Source organism: Mixophyes fleayi, chromosome 1, assembly GCF_038048845.1.
Source record: "Mixophyes fleayi isolate aMixFle1 chromosome 1, aMixFle1.hap1, whole genome shotgun sequence".
Classification (NCBI taxonomy): domain Eukaryota; kingdom Metazoa; phylum Chordata; class Amphibia; order Anura; family Limnodynastidae; genus Mixophyes; species Mixophyes fleayi.
Window position 1 is genome coordinate 24892391 of NC_134402.1, and position 23825 is coordinate 24916215.

General features: G+C 42.1%; 1 protein-coding gene across 1 annotated transcript in view; it reads right to left on the minus strand.

Annotated features, from left to right (window-relative positions):
- The window catches only part of LOC142109205 (cystine/glutamate transporter-like), a 159194-nt gene that overhangs the window by 79568 nt on the left and 55801 nt on the right, over window positions 1-23825 (minus strand). Inside the window, exon 4 of the mRNA XM_075193336.1 lies at window positions 11169-11294. Within this exon, the coding sequence (XP_075049437.1) occupies window positions 11169-11294 (126 nt within the window). The remainder of the gene's footprint in view (window positions 1-11168; window positions 11295-23825) is intronic.

Below are 23825 nucleotides of genomic sequence, written 5' to 3' on the forward strand. Positions count from 1 at the left end.
CCTCATCGCCGACTCACTGAAATGACTGACACCTTCAAGTGCATATTTTTCTCAATTGCGGCACCTGAAGAACCCGGCAGTGAGAGATGAGGTGACCTTGCAGAGACTGAATGTGAACCGAGTTCTTAAGGTATTCATTTAAGGAGGCGGCGCCTGTACAAGGTTCATTACTAAAGCATGTACTTTGTACAGGCGCCGCCTCCTTAAATTACTACCTTAAGAACTCGGATCACATTCAGTCTCCTCAAGGTGAAGTCATCATCCGCTGTTGGGATCTTCAGTCTGCAACAATTGCGGAAAGTCTGTGTTCAAGGTGTCAGTCATTTCATTGAGTCGGCGATGAGTTCTTTGGTTTCATTATGCCGGTGTAAGTACTGTTGGGTTTTACAGCTTCAGGAAAATAGTTCCCAACCCCCCTCTGCTACTTACTAAACGGAAATAATAAAAGAAATGTAACGGAGCGCAATGAAGTTTGAAGGCTATGACGCAACAGTGACTGTGTTTCGGTTTTCTCCGAGTTCCATTTTTATGTTGAATTTTTTGTTCTTCAACTTCAAGGCTCATGTTACATTGTCTAACCATTTGTGTGGATTCTTCTCTGCTGTACAGCATGTTTTTCAATGTTTAAACACTGATTTTGTTGGAGGTACCAATAAATATAAGCACAATTTTATCAATAATTTTTATTCCACTGAGTGTTTGTGCAGGTAAGGCCCCAGGACACTGCTTTGCTCTGTGGCCTATACTGCTGTTAAGACGGCCCTGCACCCAACTCCTCATTTCAGCCTGTGAAAACTTCACTGTCACACATTGTGTGTTCTTAGCCCCACTTACCTGGTGTGGTGATGTCACCATACAGCCTCTGTGCCCTTCCAGGCCATCTATGGCACTCCTGAGTCCTGTGTCATTATCTGTAAACAAATACTCCCTGCTGTTCTGCTTCATGGGTGTGGCTATCTTTGATTGCATCATGTGATCCATTCTGACAAACCAGTCTTCTGCAACTCCAGTCACATGATTCAGCCAGCCTATCAGTGATTTAAGTAGGGTATCCTGCCCACTTAAACCAGGAACTGCTGGCTGCACATTGCCAGAACAACTTACATCCTTTAGGTGAAGGTCTCTGGGCTCTGTTCCTGTTTGCAGTATCTTCTACAAGCATTTCCAAGTGCTATGTTCCTGACTACAGTATCTCCTATTAGCAGTATATACAAATATATATTCAATATTTAGCCATTTAGCAATTGAATTGTTACTTAGCCACATGAGTTGATGGTCTGCTGGAATTACTTTTGGAATTGTATTCATACACAGCTGTTTAGGCTAAAAAAATTACATTTATATAAATTGATTTCAAACATCCACCCAGAAAGAACTCTAGCGGTAGGCACTGGGTCTTCAGTGTGAATTAGGCATCAGAGGGGGTGAGGCTCTATCAGCTCAGCAATGTGACCTATCAACTGTCTCACTGCTTCTTCCTGCGAGGAAAGCTGATTAGGACCACGTGAAGAGGATTCAGACAAGTGAAGTCACAGTAAGTTCTGAGTTTTTTTGTTTTCTGGGGAGGGGGGAGTGGTGGTTATGGAAACCCAATACTATCATGTGAAGTCACCTGGTCTTCCTTCAAGCTGGTGTTGTCAATTTCAGAACAGGGTAAAGCACTACACATCACATTGCTAGCTGGTGATCAATTAGTAATAAATCCCTCTCACAAATGATCTATTGATACAGACATAAATCCTCTACAAACATATCCGACATGCCCCCCTACAACTGGAGGGGCAATAAGTAAGATATATAAGATGTTTAAACAGCATGCCCCTATTACTTCTATGTCCCTGGTATGCCTCTCCTCAATGTCCTGTACGTATGTCTAAGTTTCATTCCTCTTCTCTTTCTCCTTGTTCAGCAGACATCCAATCACCTTTATTGACACACTTTAATAAATGTTAATTTAAGCATCTTAAGAATAGAGTGGGGGGTAGAATTGAGGCAGTGTGGTTATGTTATAACAAATGTATTATTTCCCTTTTAGCTACCTGCGTCATCATATCATATTGTACAGTCTGTGTTCCTGCTCTTGGTGTATAATAAGCTTTTTTTTACATCTGAGCGTGCACACAAACCACTGATTTCAGAATTAGCGCATTGTGCGATTGTAAAGAAGTAAAAAAAGCATATAATAAATGCCAAGAACGCAATTTGTTTTAAACTTAACATAAGCTCCAGTGCTATGTTGCAGCAAACTCCTTTTCTGTCCACTACAGCGACATTTTTCAATGATACAAATCCAGAAAACTATTTTGGTGTTATAATTAAGACACCAACACATTTCTTTGCCACGATTACACATAGGGTTATATTTGCGGGTTTGAAAAAGTGGAGATGTTGCCTATAGCAACCAATCAGGTTCCAGTTAACATTTTGTAGAATGTACTAAATAAATGATAACTAGAGATATAGGCAAAAAAAAATTGAAACCCGCAGTTTAGTAAATATACCCCATAGTATTTAAAGGTGGAATTGGGTTTTAAGTACTATATCTGGAATTGATGTGTTATTCTAGCAAATATATAGATAATTCAAATAGAGTATTGTCGAAGTCGTATAATTGGATGAACGAAAGTATATTGGTTAATATTGTTAACATGTGGCATACTGCGATTGCAAGGTAAAATACGCACGTACACACTCGCATTACAACATTTAGTTATTTAGATAATTCATATTCATATTGAATCTATTCTACAGTGATTTATGAGCAGATAGCATTTAGTTTATTATTAGTTTATATATTATGATTATATGTACACCTCAGTGTTTTTTTAGGGTTCAGGTTAAAGGAAATGTGTCATGTCTGATATCATATTAATCCCCTTTACATCAGCAGCTGTCCGGTGCATTCAGCGAAGAGATCGCACATTGCATACTCTAGTTATTGATTTTAGGGAATAAACCTTTAATATGATGCTGACTATAAAATGCTAATAGACTAGTTGTAACTGGGGTCTTGGCTGGAACAAAGGAGCACATCCCCTGGAGAGATGACCCCCACCTTTGGATTCTTTAGTTTAAACTAGCCTATGACCTGTTTACCCTGGACCCACCCGAAGTCTGGACCTATAGAAGCAAGCCACGTCATTTGCATTGTTCACTCTGTAACACTGAATGTATATATATCATAGCTGCGCTCCCACTAGCTTCAGTCATTTTCTGACCACAGTATTCAAGGGTGAACTACTGTTCACTGGTGCCCGTGGTAGCGCAGCGTAGCGCAGCGGTATGTATGTATCTTTTGGTATTGGATGTACTGTACTGTATTATATTATAATCATGTATTGAACTGTTAAACTTTGCATCTGCTAAAATAAATCACTTTGTGTGATGGATACACAATACAATCGCTTGGGCAATGCTTATTTGAAAACGATAGAATTACTTTAATAATTTGGGGGCTCTGAGTTTGGAGGTTACGTTGCCGGAAGGTATGCAACGCTGACGGAATTCGGTTCCTCACCAAAGGGCGTCACATATGGGAAAGAACACAATGTGTTCAAAACCTGTTGTCCATTCTGTGTTGAGAAACCGAATGTCCATTGTTGCTTAATCTGAAGGAATGCTAACTTGAATCTAGGTACAGGAAAGAAAAATGTTTATTTTTATTGTCATTTTGCGTTTTCAAAGGTATTGCATTGCATAGAGTATGTGTACTTCCTGCTTAACGTATATGTGTTCTTCCAGTATTATTGCCACGTGTTCAAACAATCATGTTCATAGTCTGTTATATATATATATAGTATAATCATTTGTTAAAACCTCTGAAAAATATTAGCATTGTTTGGGAAATCTATTTCCTGTGCAGAAAACAAAAGGTTGTATGTGAATGGTATGTATAAAGATAAGAGAAGAGTTTGCATACTGTTGAAAAGACATAAAGATAAGAGAAGAATTTGCATACAGACAAAGATTTGATTTGCTATTGAAAAGACAGGGATATCGGTTGCTGCCTGACGAGGTGGACTAGACGGGCAAGGTTGTATTTGAAATAAGAACACTATTTTTAATAGTATGTGGTATTTTATGCAGCATACGGTGTTGTTATAAGTAATATACGGTATTCTAAGTAGTATATGGAGGGGTGTTGTTTTAAGTAGTGTGCGGCATTTTGAGTAGCATGCAGTGTTATTTTAAATAGTATGTGGTATTTTCTGTAGCATACGGTGTTGTTATACGTAATTTACGGTATTCTAAGCAGTATATGGTGTGGGTTCAAGTAGTATGTGGTATTTTATGTAGCATACGGTGTTGTTATAAGTAATATATGATATTTTAAGCAGTTTATGGTGTGGTTTTATGGTAGTATGAGGTATTTTGAGTAGCATATGGTGTATTGAAGAAGTACGTGATTTGAATAAGTAGTATATAAGGTATACGGTGAAAACAGATTTTCTGGGAGAGTCAAGGGTATCGAGGAGCTGATAGCCCTTTAGTCCGCAGTGATATTTCTGTGTTAGGAGGTAGGTGGCGTAGTCTGATTAAATTGTCCACGGTTAATCTCTAGCAGGCTCTGGTTGAAACAAGAACAGGTAAAAATACTTTTTTTTGCGTAGCGTTGAGAAATAGGCTGTTTTTACAATGGATGCGAGGCAAACACTAGAGATAGTTCATGTTGTGCTGCCTAATGAATTGCCGGTTAGTTCGGCAAGGTATGTTATGCATAATAAATATGGTGCGTATGCAACGGCATACTGCAACAAATGGGTCAAGATGACCCGGGGGTGTGTGAAACCTTTCCCAAACATAGGTAGTTTTGAGTCGAGGTGTTAAATAATGTTAGAAATAAAGTGCGGTTGATTAAATCAACAAAAACGAGAATTAAACATGATGATTGTTTCGAATTGTGGCAAATGGAAGGCAACACGTGGCAGAGCAGCGAGTGCACAGCGGAAATAGGCGTGGCGAAAAACGCGCGCACAGCGGAAGTGAGCATTGAGAAATGTGGAGAACTGAGCGCACGTGCGCCTTCGCAGCCAAATGCAATTGAGGTGATAAGTACAGCCAATACCAAAAATGTTAAGAATGTAACCAGTAACTTGTATCCTATAATTTACGTTAAGGATAAGCTATCAAGGGAAGAAGGTGAACCCACCGTCATTTCGGCCACTGCCCATGTTAGTAACATGCAAGGGGCACCACATGGACAAGGAAAGGGAACGGTTCCACCAGCAGGGGCAGCGGCTGAAATCGGTGAGAATAATGTAGAGATTAATAGAAGGGGAGACATCCATTATACTGCAACAGCAATTCCAGCAACTAGTTCAAAATGTAGTGATGGAGTAGGTTTGCATCCTGTCCGCACAATAGCAGTTCCCAATGGGAAGGCGGACAGAGAAGGCGTAGTTCCCATAAGACATGTAGAAATGCATTGTCCATGGACTAGATCTGAATGGGTGCAATTATGTCTGAGTTCCCAGACCCTAGCAAAGATTTTGCCAAGTGTCAGAAATTTGTTAGAGATTTAGGTTATGCACATGAGCCAACTAATAAAGATTGGCAAGTGGTGTTTAGGGCCTATCTTCCTCCCGGTACTGATATACAAAATTTTATTAAGGATTGGATGTTGGAGAAAGAGAAGTCCTTAACAGATGATGATAATAAGGAAAATATTAAATGCATAATCTCTCAGTTGGCCATATACTTTCCTGTGGTAGTGGACTGGAGTACAATTTTCACTATCAAACAACAGGATAGTGAAAATGCAGTGGACTATTTTTCTAGAGCTCTGATAGCGATGGCCAAATACACTGGGTTATCAGACATAAAGGATGATGTACACTACAGGGAGGTAGCGGTTTCAGTCTTAATGCATGGCCTCAGAGAAAATTTGAAAACAAGGAAAACTTCATTACTGAACTGGAGAGGGAACACTGTAGATGCTCTCAGGGAGTCAGCTATAGAACATGATAAGAATATAAATAAACAGAAAGAGACACTAAGTGATAGGTTAATGATGGTGAGTATCCAAGCACTAGAGGGACAGCACACTAAACCACAGCATAATAACACCTGGTTTAAGGAAAAGAAACAACATGAGTTGAGGAAGTGTTTTAGATGCGCTAAAACGGGACACCAAGCAAAGGACTGTGCAATGACAAGAGCGGAAGCAAAGAGACTTGGCCCATCTAAGGGGGAATCACACAGACACCCACAGAGACGGCACACACAAGTCTCAGAGGCTTCTCAACAGTTGCCTGCACACCTCATAACAGCCAATGCCTTGGGGGAGAACTATAGCAAACCCTAAAGGTTAGGTCAGATCTGTAGTCCTACAACCAGGCAAGGTAAAGGTTAAAACTGTGGTAAGCATTAGTGTGCAGGTTTAGCAAAAAAAATGATTTTAAAAAAAAGTGACCTTTGTTGATTTTGCTTGTTTGTTTTATGTTGTCACATGCTTACTTTTCTGATCGCTGGCCGATGGTAAAGAATGAAAATGTTTGTTTCATTTGTTGTTTAAAGATAACTATCTTTTTTTTTTTCCTCTCACAAATAAGGGTACACAAAAGAAATATAGACTTAGTGCTTAAATGGGTGGGAAAGAAAAATAGGAAAATTACTCTTGAAAGACTACTTAACAATGGCTCATTGGAACACTCTTTGTTTTAGGCCGCAGTGACTCATGATAATTTGTTTGGCTGAGAATCATTATCCAAAATGAAGTATGTACATACTTTGCTCCAAAATATCATTTTATGTATCTCAGATGAGTCATCAAGAGTTAATTTTTACATTTCTCTGTCATAAGTCAGGAAGTCCGTTGAAAAGGTATGTAGTTAATGTGATACCGAGTTCTTAATAAACAAATGACGGACGACACTGGATTGCACGGTTGATGTAAGACCCCCTAGTCAAGTATGGGGAGGGGTCATAGTTTAGCAAATAGCTAAGGGGATTAGTGAAATGAATACAACCATTTTCCCATAGAGTCCAATTCCTATTATTCATTGCTTTCTTATTTCTCATTCTTTACATGTATGCTAGTATCTCCCTATCTTTCTTTCTCTCTCTCTCTATCTCTCTCTCTCTCTCTCTCTCTCTCTCTCTGCTCTTGTATAGATACGAAAAGACAGACACAGTCTCATTAATGGGGCTAAAATATTTTTTTACATAAGACAAATTCAGGGATATACACACTAGATTGACAAGAGTTACAGAAACAGTCAGGGGTTTGATGTTATGTGTATAGAAGCTGCTAATGTTAAGCAGAAAGTTTTTTGTGTGTAAATATGATTCATGTTTTATAGATTGCATATCTGTTTTGTTTTTTTTGTGTTTTGTGCCTCCTGTACAAAAATGTGCCTTTATATGTATGTAAAAGGGTGGATAGGAGATTGCTGGAGGTTAGACATACAGATATGCATCTCTGTGTAGAACATTGGAGTATGATTTTTGCCACAAGATACGACATAATGTGAAACCCTAGAAAATGTAGAATTTTCATGTTTTATATTTTTTCACTGTTAGACTGACATGTACTGGATACTGTTATATTTGAAGAAAGTGTTATAGAAATAGACCCCTTTGCCTTTCCCACTTAGTCAAGTAGCTGAATGTGGGGTACTGAAAATGGCATGTGAGTTGGCAGAGGGAAAATCGATTGATATACATTGGTCTTCAGCATTTTTCTAGAATAGGGGGTGATGTCGAGATGACTGAGAAATCCTTCATAGCAATACCAGCACATGAGTAGGACACTACATAGAGGACTTTACACAGAAACCAGTTAACAACTGAAGTAGCTGCCAGTAAAGTCCACACTTACACACACAACCTCACATGGCTGTCACACCAGGGGAACATAGCTGTCAAATAGACAGCAGGGTTTTATGTGACAGCTGACAAATCTATGTTTTGTTTTGTTTTTCGTTGTATTGTTTTAGTTTTAAAATGTGAACACACACACACACACATGCACGCATACACATATTGGTTTATATATGAAGATTTGTGTTACCTGAGGAATAAACTGTCTGGAAGGTGAAGAGATGTGGAGAAGAGTCTGGCGGACCCTGGAGAGATGGACAAGGTAGACCAGTAGCTCCTGGAGTGTATCTTCCAGACCCAGCGGAGGCAGCACATGGTCTGGCTCAGCTGGGTACAGAAGGTATGTGCAAGCTGGTAATAGTGTAGTGGGGTGCACCAGACATTTATTTTCAAGCTAGTAGGACGGCAACGTCCTATCTTGATTAAGAGAATGTCAGGAAGATGATACCAATAGAGCTATCCCATATCCCTCCTGCAGATGGGTTTTTCTCCAGGTAAAACAAATCCACATCATCCAATTACCACCATGCAGGATCCTCAAGTATACACTGGTGTACCTATGAAATATGTCTGGGTAAAGGTGTATTGAAATGTGTCTAATGTATTACTGTGTCATACTCAAAGCTTTTGTTATTCAATGTGATAGCCCTAGAGTTATAATAGGTGATAGGGGTACTCATGTTATTGATAATAAATGTATAATGTATGAGTAGTGGTAACAAATCACATACTTTCGATTAGCCACAAACCAGTGTGAACATGAAGTAACGGTACTAGTTAGAACGAATTGAATAGAATGAGAGTTGGAACTTGATTGAAGTGGCTGATAGCTTTGGCCACTAGTCTTTCCCCGCTACCAAAATCACTCCTAGGCAGTCTCTTAACCTGTTGACTTTTGAAATGTTCTTGACCCCTCTTTGTATGAGTTCGTAACTGAGAGACTAGTTTAGACCTTGAGAGGGAAGGTAAATGGTGAGACAACAACCGAGAACGTCCAAAACACTGTTTCCTGAAAAGTCACACTAACTGTCAGGATGTTGGATCGGGAGAGTAAGTTGTGGAGCAGTAATTTCTTAGGCTCAGGTTATTTGACAGACAGGTACCAAGTGTAGGCTACAGCATCACGACTTCAAGGGTAGCAGAGACACACTGGTGCCCATTTCACCCACTGCAGAGGGGCCAACACTCAAAGAAGGGTCCAAGTGCACTCATGAATCTGTTCTGGGAGGCCTCGAATGCAGTTAGTAGCACCTGAGGCAGAGGGTAAGACAGTTGTCCATCATGAAGTTGTAGTTTTCCTGTTCTGTGTTTCTCTCATCACATTCTCTTTTCAGGACGGTCAATTTTTTTGATTGTTGACAGGTGACAGAGACTGGTTCAGGTAATGATAATGAGGTATTGGGGATGAAGGAGAAGTTAGTAGCATAATCGGTCGAGCCAATTACTCTATTCAATTCAGGGGTAAAGGAAAATTTGGAAACCTTGGAGCTTGGAGAAAGTGCGAGGGGCTATTGTCTGAGTAACATTACGTCCGTAAGTACGTTGACCACATAGTTAAAAAAAGAGGTACACCCAGCGATGCCAGTCCAGTAATATTCGGACTTGAGCAGGCATCCTTGGGAATGATTATCATTCTTGGGTGGGTAAGGTTTTAGACCAAACATAGTGCTGGGCGTGCTCTCACGTGCCTCAGTGATTATTTCAAGTAGGATTAGTTCTCTTTCCACTAAATATTGTTGAGATACCCGAATTATGGGTGGGAGGTCACTAGGGGAAAAGTACAACACCTAGGTCCCTTAGTCTGGAGTCTCCCAATAGTTTGCAAGCCGATCACTGTTTTATGTAGAAAGAAACCTGAGTATTGGGAGACTGGGAAGAACGAACAGACAATAGCCCGCCCACAAGTGTTGATGAAAAGAACTGATGACAATATTAGAAGTGTGTATAATAACTCAAGCTGAAGGAGATTGTATATGTTGTTATTGATAGACAGAGGATGATGCTATTGATGAACATGAAGTGTTTAAATGTATTCTGAACTTAAAGACATGCATTGGACGGATGAATATGTTAAACTTGAAGAACTGTCGTAGAGTATTCTGTATAACTGATACATGTTCTATTGTACTCTGCATCTTTCCAAATAATGTATTACGTGTTTTATTGAACCCTTAAAGGACATACAAAAGGTTATCTCCAAGCTCCAGAAGTGTACGTTCTATAGTAAAAGAAGAAGTCGTTTTGAGGATTAAGTCTCTCTCTTATGATAACTTGTTTAGATCTACAAATAGCGTGGTCATACACCAAGGGGGACTTGCATTACATAACAATGAAATGTGGTACTGAGATCCTACATATAACATCTTTAAAGTGATAGTTTATTATAATATCAAAGGGTGGAACTGTTGAAGTCGTATAATTGGATGAACGAAAGTATATGGGTTAATATTGTTTTATTGACCGATTGCACTCAGAATGTCATGCTACACGTGGCATACTGTGATCGCACGGTAAAATACGCACGTACACACTCGCAATACAACATTTAGTTATTTATATAATTCATATTCATATTGGATCTATTCTACAGTGATTTATGAGCAGATAGCATTTAGTTTATTATTAGTTTATATATTATGATTATATGTACACCTCAGTGTTATTTAAGGTTCAGGTTAAAGGAAATGTGTCATGTCTGATATCATATTAATCCCCTTTACATCAGCAGCTGTCCGGTGCATTCAGCAAAGAGATCGCAATATTGCATACTCTAGTTATTGATGTTAGGGAATAAACCTTTAATATGATGCTGACTATAAAATGCTAATAGACTAGTTGTAACTGGAGTTTTGGCTGGAACAAAGGAGCACATCCTCTGGAGAGATAACCCCCACCTTTGGATTCTTTAGTTTAAACTAGCCTATGACCTGTTTACCCTGGACCCACCCAAAGTCTGGACCTATAGAAGCAAGCCACGTCATCTGCATTGTTCACTCTGTAACACTGAATGTATATATTTCATAGCTGCGCTCCCACTAGCTTCAGTCATTTTCTGACCACAGTATTCAAGGGTGAACTACTGTACTGGTGCTTGTGGTAGTGCAGCGGTATGTATGTATCTTTTGGTATTGGCTGTACTGTACTGTATTATATTATAATAATTTTTTGAACTGTTAAACTTTGCATCTGCTAAAATAAATTTCTTTGTGCGTTGGATACACAATACAATCGCTTGGGCAATGCTTATTTGAAAACGATAGAATTACTTTAATAGTGTATACAAAGTACATGGCAGGTTTTGACATGATTATACATTCAAAAAATGTTACAATAATGTTAGCTCTTACCTTTAATTAACTGCATAACTCCAGGAACTATAATCATCAGGATTGCTATAAGCTTACAAAAGGTCAAGAAGATCTGGACTCGAGCAGTGCAGCTAACGCTCATACTGTTCAGGACCATTACAACGGCTGGAGGTTGGAGAAAAGAGAAAGAAACGAATGAGAAACCTTTGTGTAATTTATTTTTGCAGTAGACATAATTTGTGCATCACAACTTAATTTTATTCATCTAACATAGTACCTTACTATCCTTTGCTAAATATACTTATAATGCATCTTAGCAAATGACTTAAGGTATTTTACATAAAAGACAGAATATTTTATGTAACCTATGGTAACAGAAGTACAGTACATTACTTGCAATATTTTAGATTTAGATGCTACAGCCTTGAAAAAGGTGGAGGCCAATTTATTAATTCTATCCTGTTGCATCATGGGAACCTGGGAAGAGCCAATCCCAAGCCTCTCCTTTTATATGCAAGAGAGACAAGTTGCATTACATTGCAAGGTGGGCCTGTATATCTTGTTGTTTCATTACAAGCAGGCCCATTTTGTGAATTAATCCAACATCTGTTTTCTTCTATTTTGCAATCAGCTCAGCAAGATTAGAGCAAACTGTGTCTCGTTGGTGTATAACAGATGCTACGGATATTTTTTTATTATTTATTAGGGCCAATCATATTATGCAGCACTGTACAGAGAATTTATAATGAATCACATTACTCCCTGCCCCACTGGAACTTACAGAAGGTCAAATAAAACCCATGAACCCAGAGCTGTGAGGCGGCAATTCTAACCACTGTGTCATCATGCTGTCCATATTATAAGGTTGTACATTTTGATACCAGGGGCCTGATTCATTAAGGAACGTAAATGCCGATAATTTGTGCAAAATAACGCTGTGCATGCCCAGAAAAGAACCATGCGCCAGAGAACGCAGCAATATCTAATTAATCTTCAAGCGCAAAAGTCCATTAGTACAGCCTACGATTTCAGGGGCTTAACATGGAGGTTACTGGGTGTATGCATCTAGTCAATGTACAGTAAGGGCTGCCAAGCTCAAGCGCATTCAGCAGTGTCCAAATCAAGCTTTGGGCATCTCAAATGTCTCTGTTTTTCTGCTGTATCTCTTGCTCCAGCTACAGGTCTGGTGTAAGTACAGAGTGATAGTGATGATGATCTCGTGTGCAGGTTAGAACATGTATTTACAATCAGAAGCAACTATAAAACTATAAAAACTCATTTTATCTACAGTAGATATTCATAACATCCTAATAAATGTATTTTATTGAAAAAAAACAACTTCTTTTAATGTTATGTCATTAATGACTATATTATAACGAGTGATATCAAGTTAATGGTTTTTTTTTGGTTTTTTTTATTGAGCTCTATTTTGTGACTTTATATCCCACATATGTATTGGACGTATACTGCAGTGTCTTGTCTGTTAGAGCAGAGCGGAACTAGGCACATATTCATCAACAGAAGGATCTTCTTTCTTTAATAATAAATCAGGCACAAAATGTTTTATCTTGAGTTGATAGGAAAGTTATTTGTAACATTCATATCTCTGTGCCCCCATCAGCTTTGTACCCTGAGCAGTTGCCTCTCTCGCACAGCCCTAGTTATGGCCCTGCCCACCACTCCCCCACACAGACGTCCAAGTATGCACTCTAAAACAGATTTGAAATTTAGTAAATATTAGAGATGGGCGGGCTCGGTTCCCCGAGAAACGAATCCGCCCGAACATCACCTATCCGACTACCGTGCCGAGCAGGAATCGAAATCGTGGCAAAATGTCATTGTGACGTCGCCGAATCTTTGAGCTTGGTTCTCGCGATATTTGAAATCCATAAATACCCACTTCCACAGCAATCCATCGCCATTTGACAGAGGGAAAGAGAAGGGTTAGGTCACAGGCAGCATTAGAGCAGGGAGAGAGCAATTATTCTATACATTATTCTTGCAATTATTCCTGAAATTCTTCTAGCAATTCTTCTAGCAATTGTTATAGCAGGAAGAGAGGAGGATAGAGTAGGCATTTTTGCAAACATTACCAACTATTTGGGGTGTCATATTTCCTCCTACAGAAACTATTTTCTGTCTGCAGAAAGTATTATCTAGCAGCACTGTCTATTTAATAATGTGCACTACAAGTGCTTTGGGCTCATTACAATGGATTCAAAGCAGTCCATATATGAGCAGGATCAGCAAGCCGGTGCTGACACAAGTCATGATGGTAGTTTTTCTTGTACGTCATCTGGTATAGCCTATGTAAAAGTACATAGTCTTTTTAAATCAGGGAAAAAAACACACCTAAAAAGTTTTTTTACCTTGTTGAAGTGGAAAAGAAGTGTAACTGAGCAAACATAACTGCCGATAAAAGAAAAAATTGCCAACATGCCATTCTACACAAAGAAAGAATGAGGCCTTCGCCTTTGTCTTTTAGTGGCAGATCGAAAAATGTTACTGAGCCTTCTTGTACGGTCACTCGTGACCAAGCAAGACAAAGTAATTTGGTGTCCAAAAGTGGTGCACAACTAATGTTACGTGTGTGAAAGCCGAGCTGCAAGATAACAGTAAGGCATTAGAGGAAAATATATGCTCAGAATCAGAAATGACACCAATCCCTGTGGAGAATTCGTCCACCAGTGGTATGTGTAATCTTGAGCATTCTGTTAGTGTACCCATAAAGAAGGGCCATTTCAGCCTTTCTGCTGATGTGTGCCTGAACAGTCCGAGTGTAGCCGGTGATACACCAATTGAGGATGCCACTTTGGAATTGGAAGAGGATGAGGGGGAGATTTGAGTAGGCGAAGAGGGAACTAATGAGGATGTTGATGAGGATGAGGTTGTTTGTGTAAGTCCTGCACCAGTGGCAGCAGTTCTGGCAAATGACAAGAAGAAGGCCAGTATCATGCCTGGGCATAAAACAAGAAGCAAAAAAATTTACTTCGTATGTGTGGAATTATTTCTACCCAAAACCTCTCAACAGTTGTATAGCCATGTGTATGTCAAGCCACAGTCAGTCGATGGAGGGACCTTAACCATCTTGGAACCTCATCTATGTTATGCCATTTGGCGAGAGTTCATGGCAAGGTGTTGGGAAAAGTTGAAAGTTCTTCAATCAAAATTACAAGCACTCCATCATCAGCTAGGACCCTTCTGTCACCGACATTCCAAAGGCTACAAAATACACCCACAACATCTTCCTCATCAATATCCTGCTCGGAGTTAGCCCTGCATCCCACTTAGAAAGGCTGGATGACTCCTGCACTATAATTGATTCCTCTGAATAAAGCATTAGTCCCACTGCTGCTGCTGTTGCTGTTGCTGGGGGTGAATCTTCATCCCAGAAGAAGGCCAAGAAAAAGAGCGCAAATATGACAGCAGTCACCCAGTCACCAAGTGAATCACAGACGCCATGGCTATGTTAGAGTTAGATCTGCATCCAATATCCACAATAAACGCAGCTGTTTTTTCACAATTAATTGAGGTTTTGTATCCCCATTACAAAATTTCATTGCGACACCATTTTTCTAGTAAAGCTATTCCACAACTATACTAAAAAGTGTGTAAAAATGTAGTGATTGCGCTGAAAAATGCCATTCTGCCCACTGTCCACTTAACCACAGATATGTGGACAAGTGGAAGTGGTCAAACCAAAAACTATATGACTGTGACAGCCCACTGGGTTGGTCATTCGCCTTCATCAGCAGGATCAGCAGCAGCATGTACACTACATAACATTTGTCACAGGCAGGCCACTCTTTATATCACCGGCTTCACTAACAGGCATACAGCTGATAATTTTATACAAAAAATAAGAGATGTGATTGATACATGGCTTATACCACTTGGACTCTCCCCAGGATATGTCATTTCTGATAATGTCAACAATATAGTGCGAGTATTACAGCTGGGTGAATTCCATCACATTCCCTGTTTTGCTCATACCATAAACTTGGTGGTGCAGAGCTTCCTAAGAAATAACCGTGAGGTGCAGGAGATGCTTTCAGTGGCCCGTAAAATTTCGGGGCATTTCAGGCATTCTGCCACAGCATGTAGGAGATTGCAGCAGCTTCAAGAACAGTTTGACTTGCCTTGCTACCAACTTAAGCACAATGTGTTAAATAAGTGGAATTCCACCCTGTACATGCTTCAGAGGATGGAGGAACAGCGCAAAGCCATACAAGTGTATTGCGCAAGCCATGACATTGGGAAAGGAGGGGGGATGTATTTCACGCTTGCACAGTGGGGAATTCTTTCTGTGCTGTGCAAGGTTCTGAAACCATTTGAAGTTGTGATGTGTGAAGTGAGTGCAGACTCTGCTAGCTTGAGCCAAGTGATTCCCTTAATTCGACTATTGGAAAAGCAGCTTCAGAAACTGAAGAAGGAGATGAAAGAAAGCAATTAAGCAAAGTATGTAGGCCTTGTAGATGAAGTACTTAATTCACTTCGCAATGATCCAAGAGTAATTAAAATCTTGAACTCGGATCACTGGGTTTTGGCGACTGTGCTTGATCCAAGGTTTAAGACATACATTGAATCTTTGCTTCAAAATGAGCGAGATGTGAACCTTTGCAAGGAGCTATAGGTCAGCAAGTTGTCCGCTGAACTGGTCCTTTGATTGACGTCATGTCCTACTTCAGTTTCTCAGGCAGCTGCTGCTCGTAAAAAATTAAATTTTCCAAAGCGAAGCAGGGAAGACGCAGGGGGCAGTCCAGAACAGTTGGGCTGATTTGAATCATCATCATATGCATTATCGAGAAGAGCGATGGGGCGCCAATTCTCAATATGTGACTGGTCCTTCCCCTTAAAAATAAGCAAAATAAGCAAAATAAGGGCGGAAACCCTCAAGAAGGGAGACAATAAACCTCTACCCAGGCTCTCATTAAAGACTTCCACAAGGCGCGTGGCCAGGATGTCATCAAAGATCTTTTAAAACTCAGATATCAGACCATCTGGGCCCGGGCCTTCTTGATAGATAAGCCATCTATCGCCATCTTGACCTCGTCCACCAATACCTCACTACCCAAGGACTCAAGCGAGCCACCGATCTCCAAGCCCAGGAGTTTCCCTCAGGAAATGGTCCATCTTTTCTCTGTCTAGTGACTTCTCTAACAAGAAAGAAAGAGTAGAAAGACCGCACGACACCAAGTATGCCCTCTTTATCTTCCCTAAGCACACCCCCAGCATCGCAGAAGCCCCTCACCTCCTTAATATCTATCAAGTTTCTACAGCTCTGGAAAGGGTCGGGCGAGTGGTACTTCCCATAGTCCCTCTCCAGAATTAAGGAAGTGTACAGGTCATACTGTATCGCTCTCTTCTGAGCCTTCACTCGGGAGATCTCCCCACTGTGTCCCCGGCCAGAGATCAGGAACCCAAGATTCTTTCTCAGCACCAGGTAGGTACTTTTAACAAGTTATGTCTAGCTACCAGGCCACGGAAAAAGCCCAGAGTCCTCTTCTTAAGTATCTCCCACCACTCAGACCTCCTCCAACCAGCCTCCAAAAGCGTTTCTTGTGATTTAAAGAAGTCCCTAAAGAAATGCCTTATGACCTCCTCCTCTAGGAGCTTGGAGTTCAGGCACCAGGGGCCCCTACCTTCCGAAGAGTCTCTAAGGCATTCAAGGACATAGAGAGGTAAACGTGATTGGAAAACTCTACTGGCGAAGGTTTTCGAGCTCCCCTTAATGAAAAACCTATCTATCCTTGACCTACAGCTGCCTCAAAACTAGGTGAACTCCGTGAGGTCCGGAAAATGGCGAACATGCACATCCACCAGACCAGCCTGCCTAACCTTACTAGCTAAAAAAAGGGAGTCATAACCTCCTCTTCACTAGAGAGAAATTGGAAGTTATTTCACAGCACTGTTTCGTCACTACCGTCCTTCCTGACCTGACTCTTCTTACTAGCAACTAGAACCGGCTCTGACACTGAAACCACCGGCTGTTCAATAACAGACAAAAGAGGGACAGACTCCCGATGAACAGAGCTTGTGAAGGCCCTCACCTCCTCCCCCATCTCAATGCTTTCTGCCACACAAACTAATTCATCATCAGGGATCTCCATATTATGAGAGACATGTGGGCATTTGCTGAAAGGGTGACCAATAACACCACATAGATTGCAACGAATCCTATTACAGAGCGAGACTCATGCCCTACGTATCTGCAATTTCCGCACTTTTGAAGGAGGAAATTGTCACTGAGGTGACGGAAGTTGCCACAACGGTGGCACATCCTAGGCTGGCAGGAGATGGCAAATGCACCAGACCAGCCTCCATGCACCGTAGATCTACCGTGGCAAACCACCCGCCACCCCAGACACCATGGCTTGGCACCTTAACAAGCAGGGACACCAAGTTTGAAAATCTCTTCACCCAAAACAATAAATCAGCTGCTGGGATGGATTCATTGAGCACTAGGATGGTAATTTTTACACGTTCTTGTCTCGTAGCTCGAATGGCCCTTAAGTTTATCCACGGGTCACTACTCTTGCATCCAGCCCACCTGCTCCAAAAAGCCTGCAGGCCTTGGTAAGATAGAAAACTCACATCATATTCTGATGTGCCAACCGGGTGGATGCAAGCAAAGAGATCCGCGGGAATAAATTTAAATGAATCAAGAAACATCTTAAGAAATTCAAATCTGCTCGGGGGGTCTTTCCCCATGAATTTCAACTGGACCACATTATGTTGTTTAAAGGGCTGCCCCACCGTAGCCATCCAAGCCCCAGCTCCAGCCCCCGACACACAGCCCCTGCATACGAGACCAGACCGGGGACAGGAACAGGCCCTTCAGTAACCTGCAGAACACCAGATCTTACAGGGTTAACTCGCTCTCCACCATCCCTTCCAAGACCAGCTTTAGATGGCGCACTAGGATTAGCTACCTGTTGTTCAGAGGGACCTTCTGATCAACAGGGCACAACATTCCAGTTGTCTAACCGAAACCCCCACTGAGTGTAGCATATTTGGTAGTTTTTTGGCAACATACTCAATTAAACCTGCTGCCCTCTTAATCCTTTCTGTTAATTTCAGCGGGCCATAAATGGTATTGATAATTTGTGACTGAAGCTGATTGTCACGAATCAATACAGGAATAAGGCTAAGGAGCCATGAATAAGGTGAAAAAACATTCAAGTTTATTGCTGAAGAGTCAGAACAGATGTTGTAATAATGAGCTTACAGTAATTACCAAGTATACAGCAGTTGAAGGTAAACAGGAGGTGTGGAAGGATTCCAGGCAGCAAGGGAAAGACAGGGGTAATTACCAGGTTCACAGATGAAACAGGTCAGTAGAATGTAAGTAGAGATCTCAAGCAGCATAAACCCAGGAGCAAGGCAGGAGGAAGTGACCACAGAGTATAACATCAATAACCAGCAATGAATGCCTGGGGAGACAGGTATTCATAGGGGAAATGAGAAAACACCCAGGTGCATGGGATAATAAATGAACAAGTTAACCCCTAATGCAAACAAGAGTGGCACAATAGCAGCACCTCTGGTTATCTGCTGCAATACAATAAGGACAAAAGGCAGAAGCTGCCAGGCAAAGCAACATGTAATGCATAAGCTTGCAGGCAGATCCTGACACTGGTTAACTGATATCCCCTCATCACCAGGGCTTTTACCAGCAACCAACATAGATTAGTCATTCTTAAACATAGAAGATACAGGGTTATTCATAGCAATATTCACACACCTAGCAGGCTCATAAACCGCAGAGATTACACACACGATACTTGAGGAGGCTGCTTGGCTATAAATCTCAGTGACAGAGACAGGCACCATGCTTTCATTACCTACTAACGCCTGACAACCCGCCCCACTTAAAACAGCCTGCGCATTCATTGGGGAGATCAGGGCATCAGACATAGACACAGCATGTTCAGTGACCACAACATCATTAGAAACATTTCAATTTGCTCCTTACTGACGCCTGACATCCAGCCTCACCAGAGATAACCTCCGTATTCAATAAGGAGGTCAGGGCACCAGACGCAGCAGCAGAATTACCGGACTGAGTACTAACGGGCTTCAGGCACCCGAGGAGGGGGGCACTCAGCAACAACACCAGACCCCGCCAATCTCTGGATGCCGGGTACAGGACTGTCGGCTTCCACTGCAAGCGTCGCAGAGAGCAGAGATGCCAGACCAGATACAGAAACTGCAGCCAAGACAGCACTCCCTCCTGCAGCACCTACAGCCCCCTCCGGTTCCATCCCGGATGGCTCACCCTCCAGAGCTCTGATCTTATCATACAAATAGTCAGTTTTTTTATTGTCCGGCTGACACACCTGCATATTAGCAGGCAAGCGCCCAGAGTTCTCCACCGGCGTTGCTGCTTGCAACCTGGCACATAGCTGCTGCAGGGACAGCTCTTTCTTTTCCAAGGTAGACATTAACTCCTCAATCTCAGGTGTGATAGCCACACGAACACCGCAGTAAGCTTTATTCCGCTTTCTCTTTTTCAACACGATCCGCTTCTTGAGACCGGCAATCGCAGGCTCCAACTTTGGATTTGATTACTGATTCATCCAGCTCACTCTCCTCCGTATCAGGTAGGCTAATACTCGCAGGATCTACATCACCAAAGGACACATTACCCACAGTGATATCCAGCTCTCTATTACCCCCCTTATCCCGGGTAATACACTCATCAGTCCCCAGTTGTAGCATCACTGGGTCTGGAACATTGTCTGTTGAACCTGCAACATATTCCCGAGGCACCCTGTTACTCTTCACAGGGATCCCCACATCTTCGGCCAACCACTGTTGTGTCATCACAGGGGCAGACATGTTACTCGCAGCACACTCCTGGGTCACCTTGTTACACGCCACAGGCAATCCCTCACTGTCACCAGCACCCAGTTGTTGCATCCCTGGGGTTGGGGCACTGCTTGTCACTGTAGTATTGTTGTCAGCACCCACCATATTAGACCTGATACAGGGGGCTTGCATCACACACACACACCCCAGGACCCTATTTGTGATGTTATTTGGGGATGGGCCGCTGCTCGCCGAGGCAGGACAATCACTTTCCATAGCAGCCAGGCTTCCATTCCTTGGCCAAGATGTTAGCAGGCCAGGTGGGATCGGAAGAAGCCTGGCTTGGCTCCAAAGCAGGTTGAAACTCGCTAGCCCCGGAAGCCTGGGGACTCTCCTCCATGCCTCCCCCAGGATCCTCGATCCTTTCAGGGCTAGACTCAGAGGCCGCACTGGTTCACAGGAATTTTACAGGACACGTCTTAACACCATGGCTGCCAGAGCACACATACATACCCCAACACTGTCTGCCACAGCATACATACATAACCCACCACTGTCTGCCAGAGCATACATACATACATACATACATACCCTACCACTGTCTGCTAGAGCATACATACATACCCCACCACTGTCTGCCAAAGCATACATATATACATACATACCCCACCACTGTCTGCCAGAGCATACATATATACATACATACCCCACCACTGTCTGCCAGAGCATACATACATACATACATACATACCCAGGGCCTGAATAAGGGTCACAGTTGCCCTATGCTAATAAACCGGTTGGCGTCCCCCACCTTGCCACGCCCCCCCTTGCCGCTTCCCACCCCACCTCCCACCACCAATGTGTGTGTAATTATATATTATAAGGGCACAGTCAGACCTTATATTAAGGTTGCATCTAATGAACGACATTCCGCCCTGTTAAATCTGTGAGAGGGGGGGCATGATGTTTGAGGAATTAAGTTTTAAAAAGTATTAAAGCTATTAAGCTGAAGTTTGGCATGTGAATGGAGAACTGTCCACAGGAGCCGCATGCCAAATTTCAGAAAAAAAGAATATTAATTGACAAAAAATAAATAATATAAATTTCAAAATGGCGCCTTTTTTTTCCACTTTCTGTTTTGCAAAAGTCACTGGAGAGCGTAACTCAGTGTACAGGAGGTTTTAAGACTTGGGGTCTGTTTTGTTAGAAAGCTGTTAGGGCTGAGGCTGAGGAGTGCCTTTGAGGGTTCACAAGTTTGACAAACTTACAGTTTTTTTTGCAATTTGGAAAAATATGCCCCATTGTAAAGATTTCACAGAATTTCATAACATTGCTCATGTCAGAAGTGTGTGCTGGCTTCACTTGCAAGTACAAATATGGCTGTCGCTAAGAAATTTCCTTCTGTGAGTAGGAGAAATTATCCGTATTTTCCGGGTACAAGGGGGTGGTCGATGTTTTGGGTCTGAGGGGGGGGGGCACCCTGTAGTATTATTAGCCCATTAGGAAGTTTAATAGTCCAAGTGGTGCCAGAGGCACTGTAACAGAAACCATATTCAATTTCCCATCCCTCAGTAACGTAAGTAAATTTATTCACTGCACTGAGCTGGGTGCGGAAAATTCAAAAGTGCTCAGACATTCATGTACTGATCACAGCAGGGAATAGGAGCGGGGTTATCCAGACATAGGTTCAATGTCACTAATTTCCACAGCAGAGGAACTGTACATAAGTCTGCCCTCTACACCTGAGTTATATATGCATATTGTCCTAAAAGTCACACTCTGTGTTCAGCACTCTAGATTATGACAGCAGAGGAGAGGGGGAGCAGATGAGCAGCAGAGATTGAGAGGAGAGGGGGAGCAGATAAGCAGCAGAGATTGGCAGCAGAGGAGAAGGGGAGCAGTGAGCGGCGGAGAATGACAGCAGAGGAGAGTGTGAGCAGATGAGCGGCGGAAATTGGCAGCAGAGAAGAGGGGGAGCAGTAAGCGGAGGCGATTGACAACAGAGGAGAGGGGGAGCAGGGAGTGGGGGATATTGACAGCATAGGGGAGGGGGACAGGTGAGCAGTTGAGAGTGGCAGCATAGGGGAGGGGGAGCAGATGAGCGGGGAAGAATGAGAGGAGAGAGGAAGCAGTGAGCAGCGGAGATTGGCAGCAGAGGAGAGTAGAAGCAGATGAGTGGGGGAGATTGAGAGAAGGGGAGCAGTAAGTGGTGGAGATTGTCAGCAGAGGAGAGGGGGAGCAGCTGAGTTGGGGAGATTGAGAGGAGAGGGGGAACAGATGAGCGGAAGCGATTGACAGAAGAGGAGACGGGGAGTAGATGAGCGGTTGAGATTGGCAGCAGAGGAGAGGGGGAGCAGTGAGCGGCAGAGAATGACATCAGAGTAGAGGGTGAGCAGATGAACGGCGGTGATTGGCAGCAGCGGAGAGAGGGAGCAGTGAGCGGCGGGGAATGACAGCAGAGTAGACGGTGAGCAGATGAACGGCGGTGATTGGCAGCAGATGAGAGGGGGAGCAGATGGAGAAAAGGCGTGCCCTGGAAATAGAAGGTACTAGGTTTAAAGGAAATCTGAGGAAAAATGACTTAACCAAAACAGTGCAGGATAAATTAAATTTGCATTCCAAAAGAGGTAGTACAGACTAATATAATAGAACCATTTGAACATGCATAGTTTTTAGGGATCAAGAAAACTAATTTAATCTAGTTGGGCTATGTGGTTCCTATTTGCTGTCAAATTTTATGCTTCTGAGTTTGATAACTTAAATATTTTACGTTTACAAAAAGCTATGAAATTCCATAGACAAAAAACCTTATGGTTTAACGTGTCCGATTAAGGTTACTTACACAACATCTAAAATGTAAGAAAACTATTAAAACTCTTCCATTCAAACTCCAAAAAGCAATGAATTGACGACGATTAACGCAGAAACCTTAATGGACGTATTCCTTGCACAATACAGACATGGTGCCATCACATCCTGTGGTTAGCTGCAGATTCAGCAATAGCATGGAGTGATTTTGCTGTCACTCACAAAAAGGTGTATTCTCAGATTTGCGTGTTCAAAGAATGTAATGGTAAACATTGCTCAGCAAAAAACAAACTAAACCGAGGCTTCTGCACCAATTTAATGCAATTTAACTCTATTGTTCTTTTGAAGTTCTACTTTTTTATGAAGTTGCTCTACCGTTTCTTTCTATGACACCCAGGCCCTAAACTAAGATAAAGCTAAACTAACAAAATGTAATAGCACTGCATGTGTGTATTCCTGTGAACACACAAATCTGAGAATTAGCAGTTTGATTAATAATAATCAAACAAAAACTTTCATGCATTTGTTATTTGCATTTTTACTAGTATATTTGTGGTCGTTGGAGGTAACTTAGTCTTCTCCATTGTGTTCACTTGCATAAAACACAGGTGAATAGAAGATGGTGGGCCTGATCCATTAAGGAAAAGAAAGCAAAAAAAAGAAAGAGTAACTTTGGACCTTGGCAAAACCATGTTGCATTGGAGGGGGAGGTACAATTGAAATGTGAGGACAGATTTATAATTGGGGTAGACCATGTCCTAGATCAACTTTTGTCAGTGTACAAATAAAACTATCAAGTATTTGTGTCCTACATGCAGGGCCGGATTAAGGAAATGGAGGCCCTGGGCTAGTGGAGCCCCTTCCCCCCGTGTGTTCCCCCCTTCCTGAGCACTTACCTTCGACTTTCCTTCTCTGTTCTTTCGTCACTCACCCCCTACAGGAGAGTCGGAGGTAAGCGCTCGGCCGAGGGTTTGGTGTTGACAGGCTCAGCAGGTTCAAGGGCCCCACAGATGCCCGAGGCCCCTGGGCTGTGGCCCAGATCGACCTCAGGTTACTCCGGTCCTGCCTACATGAAAA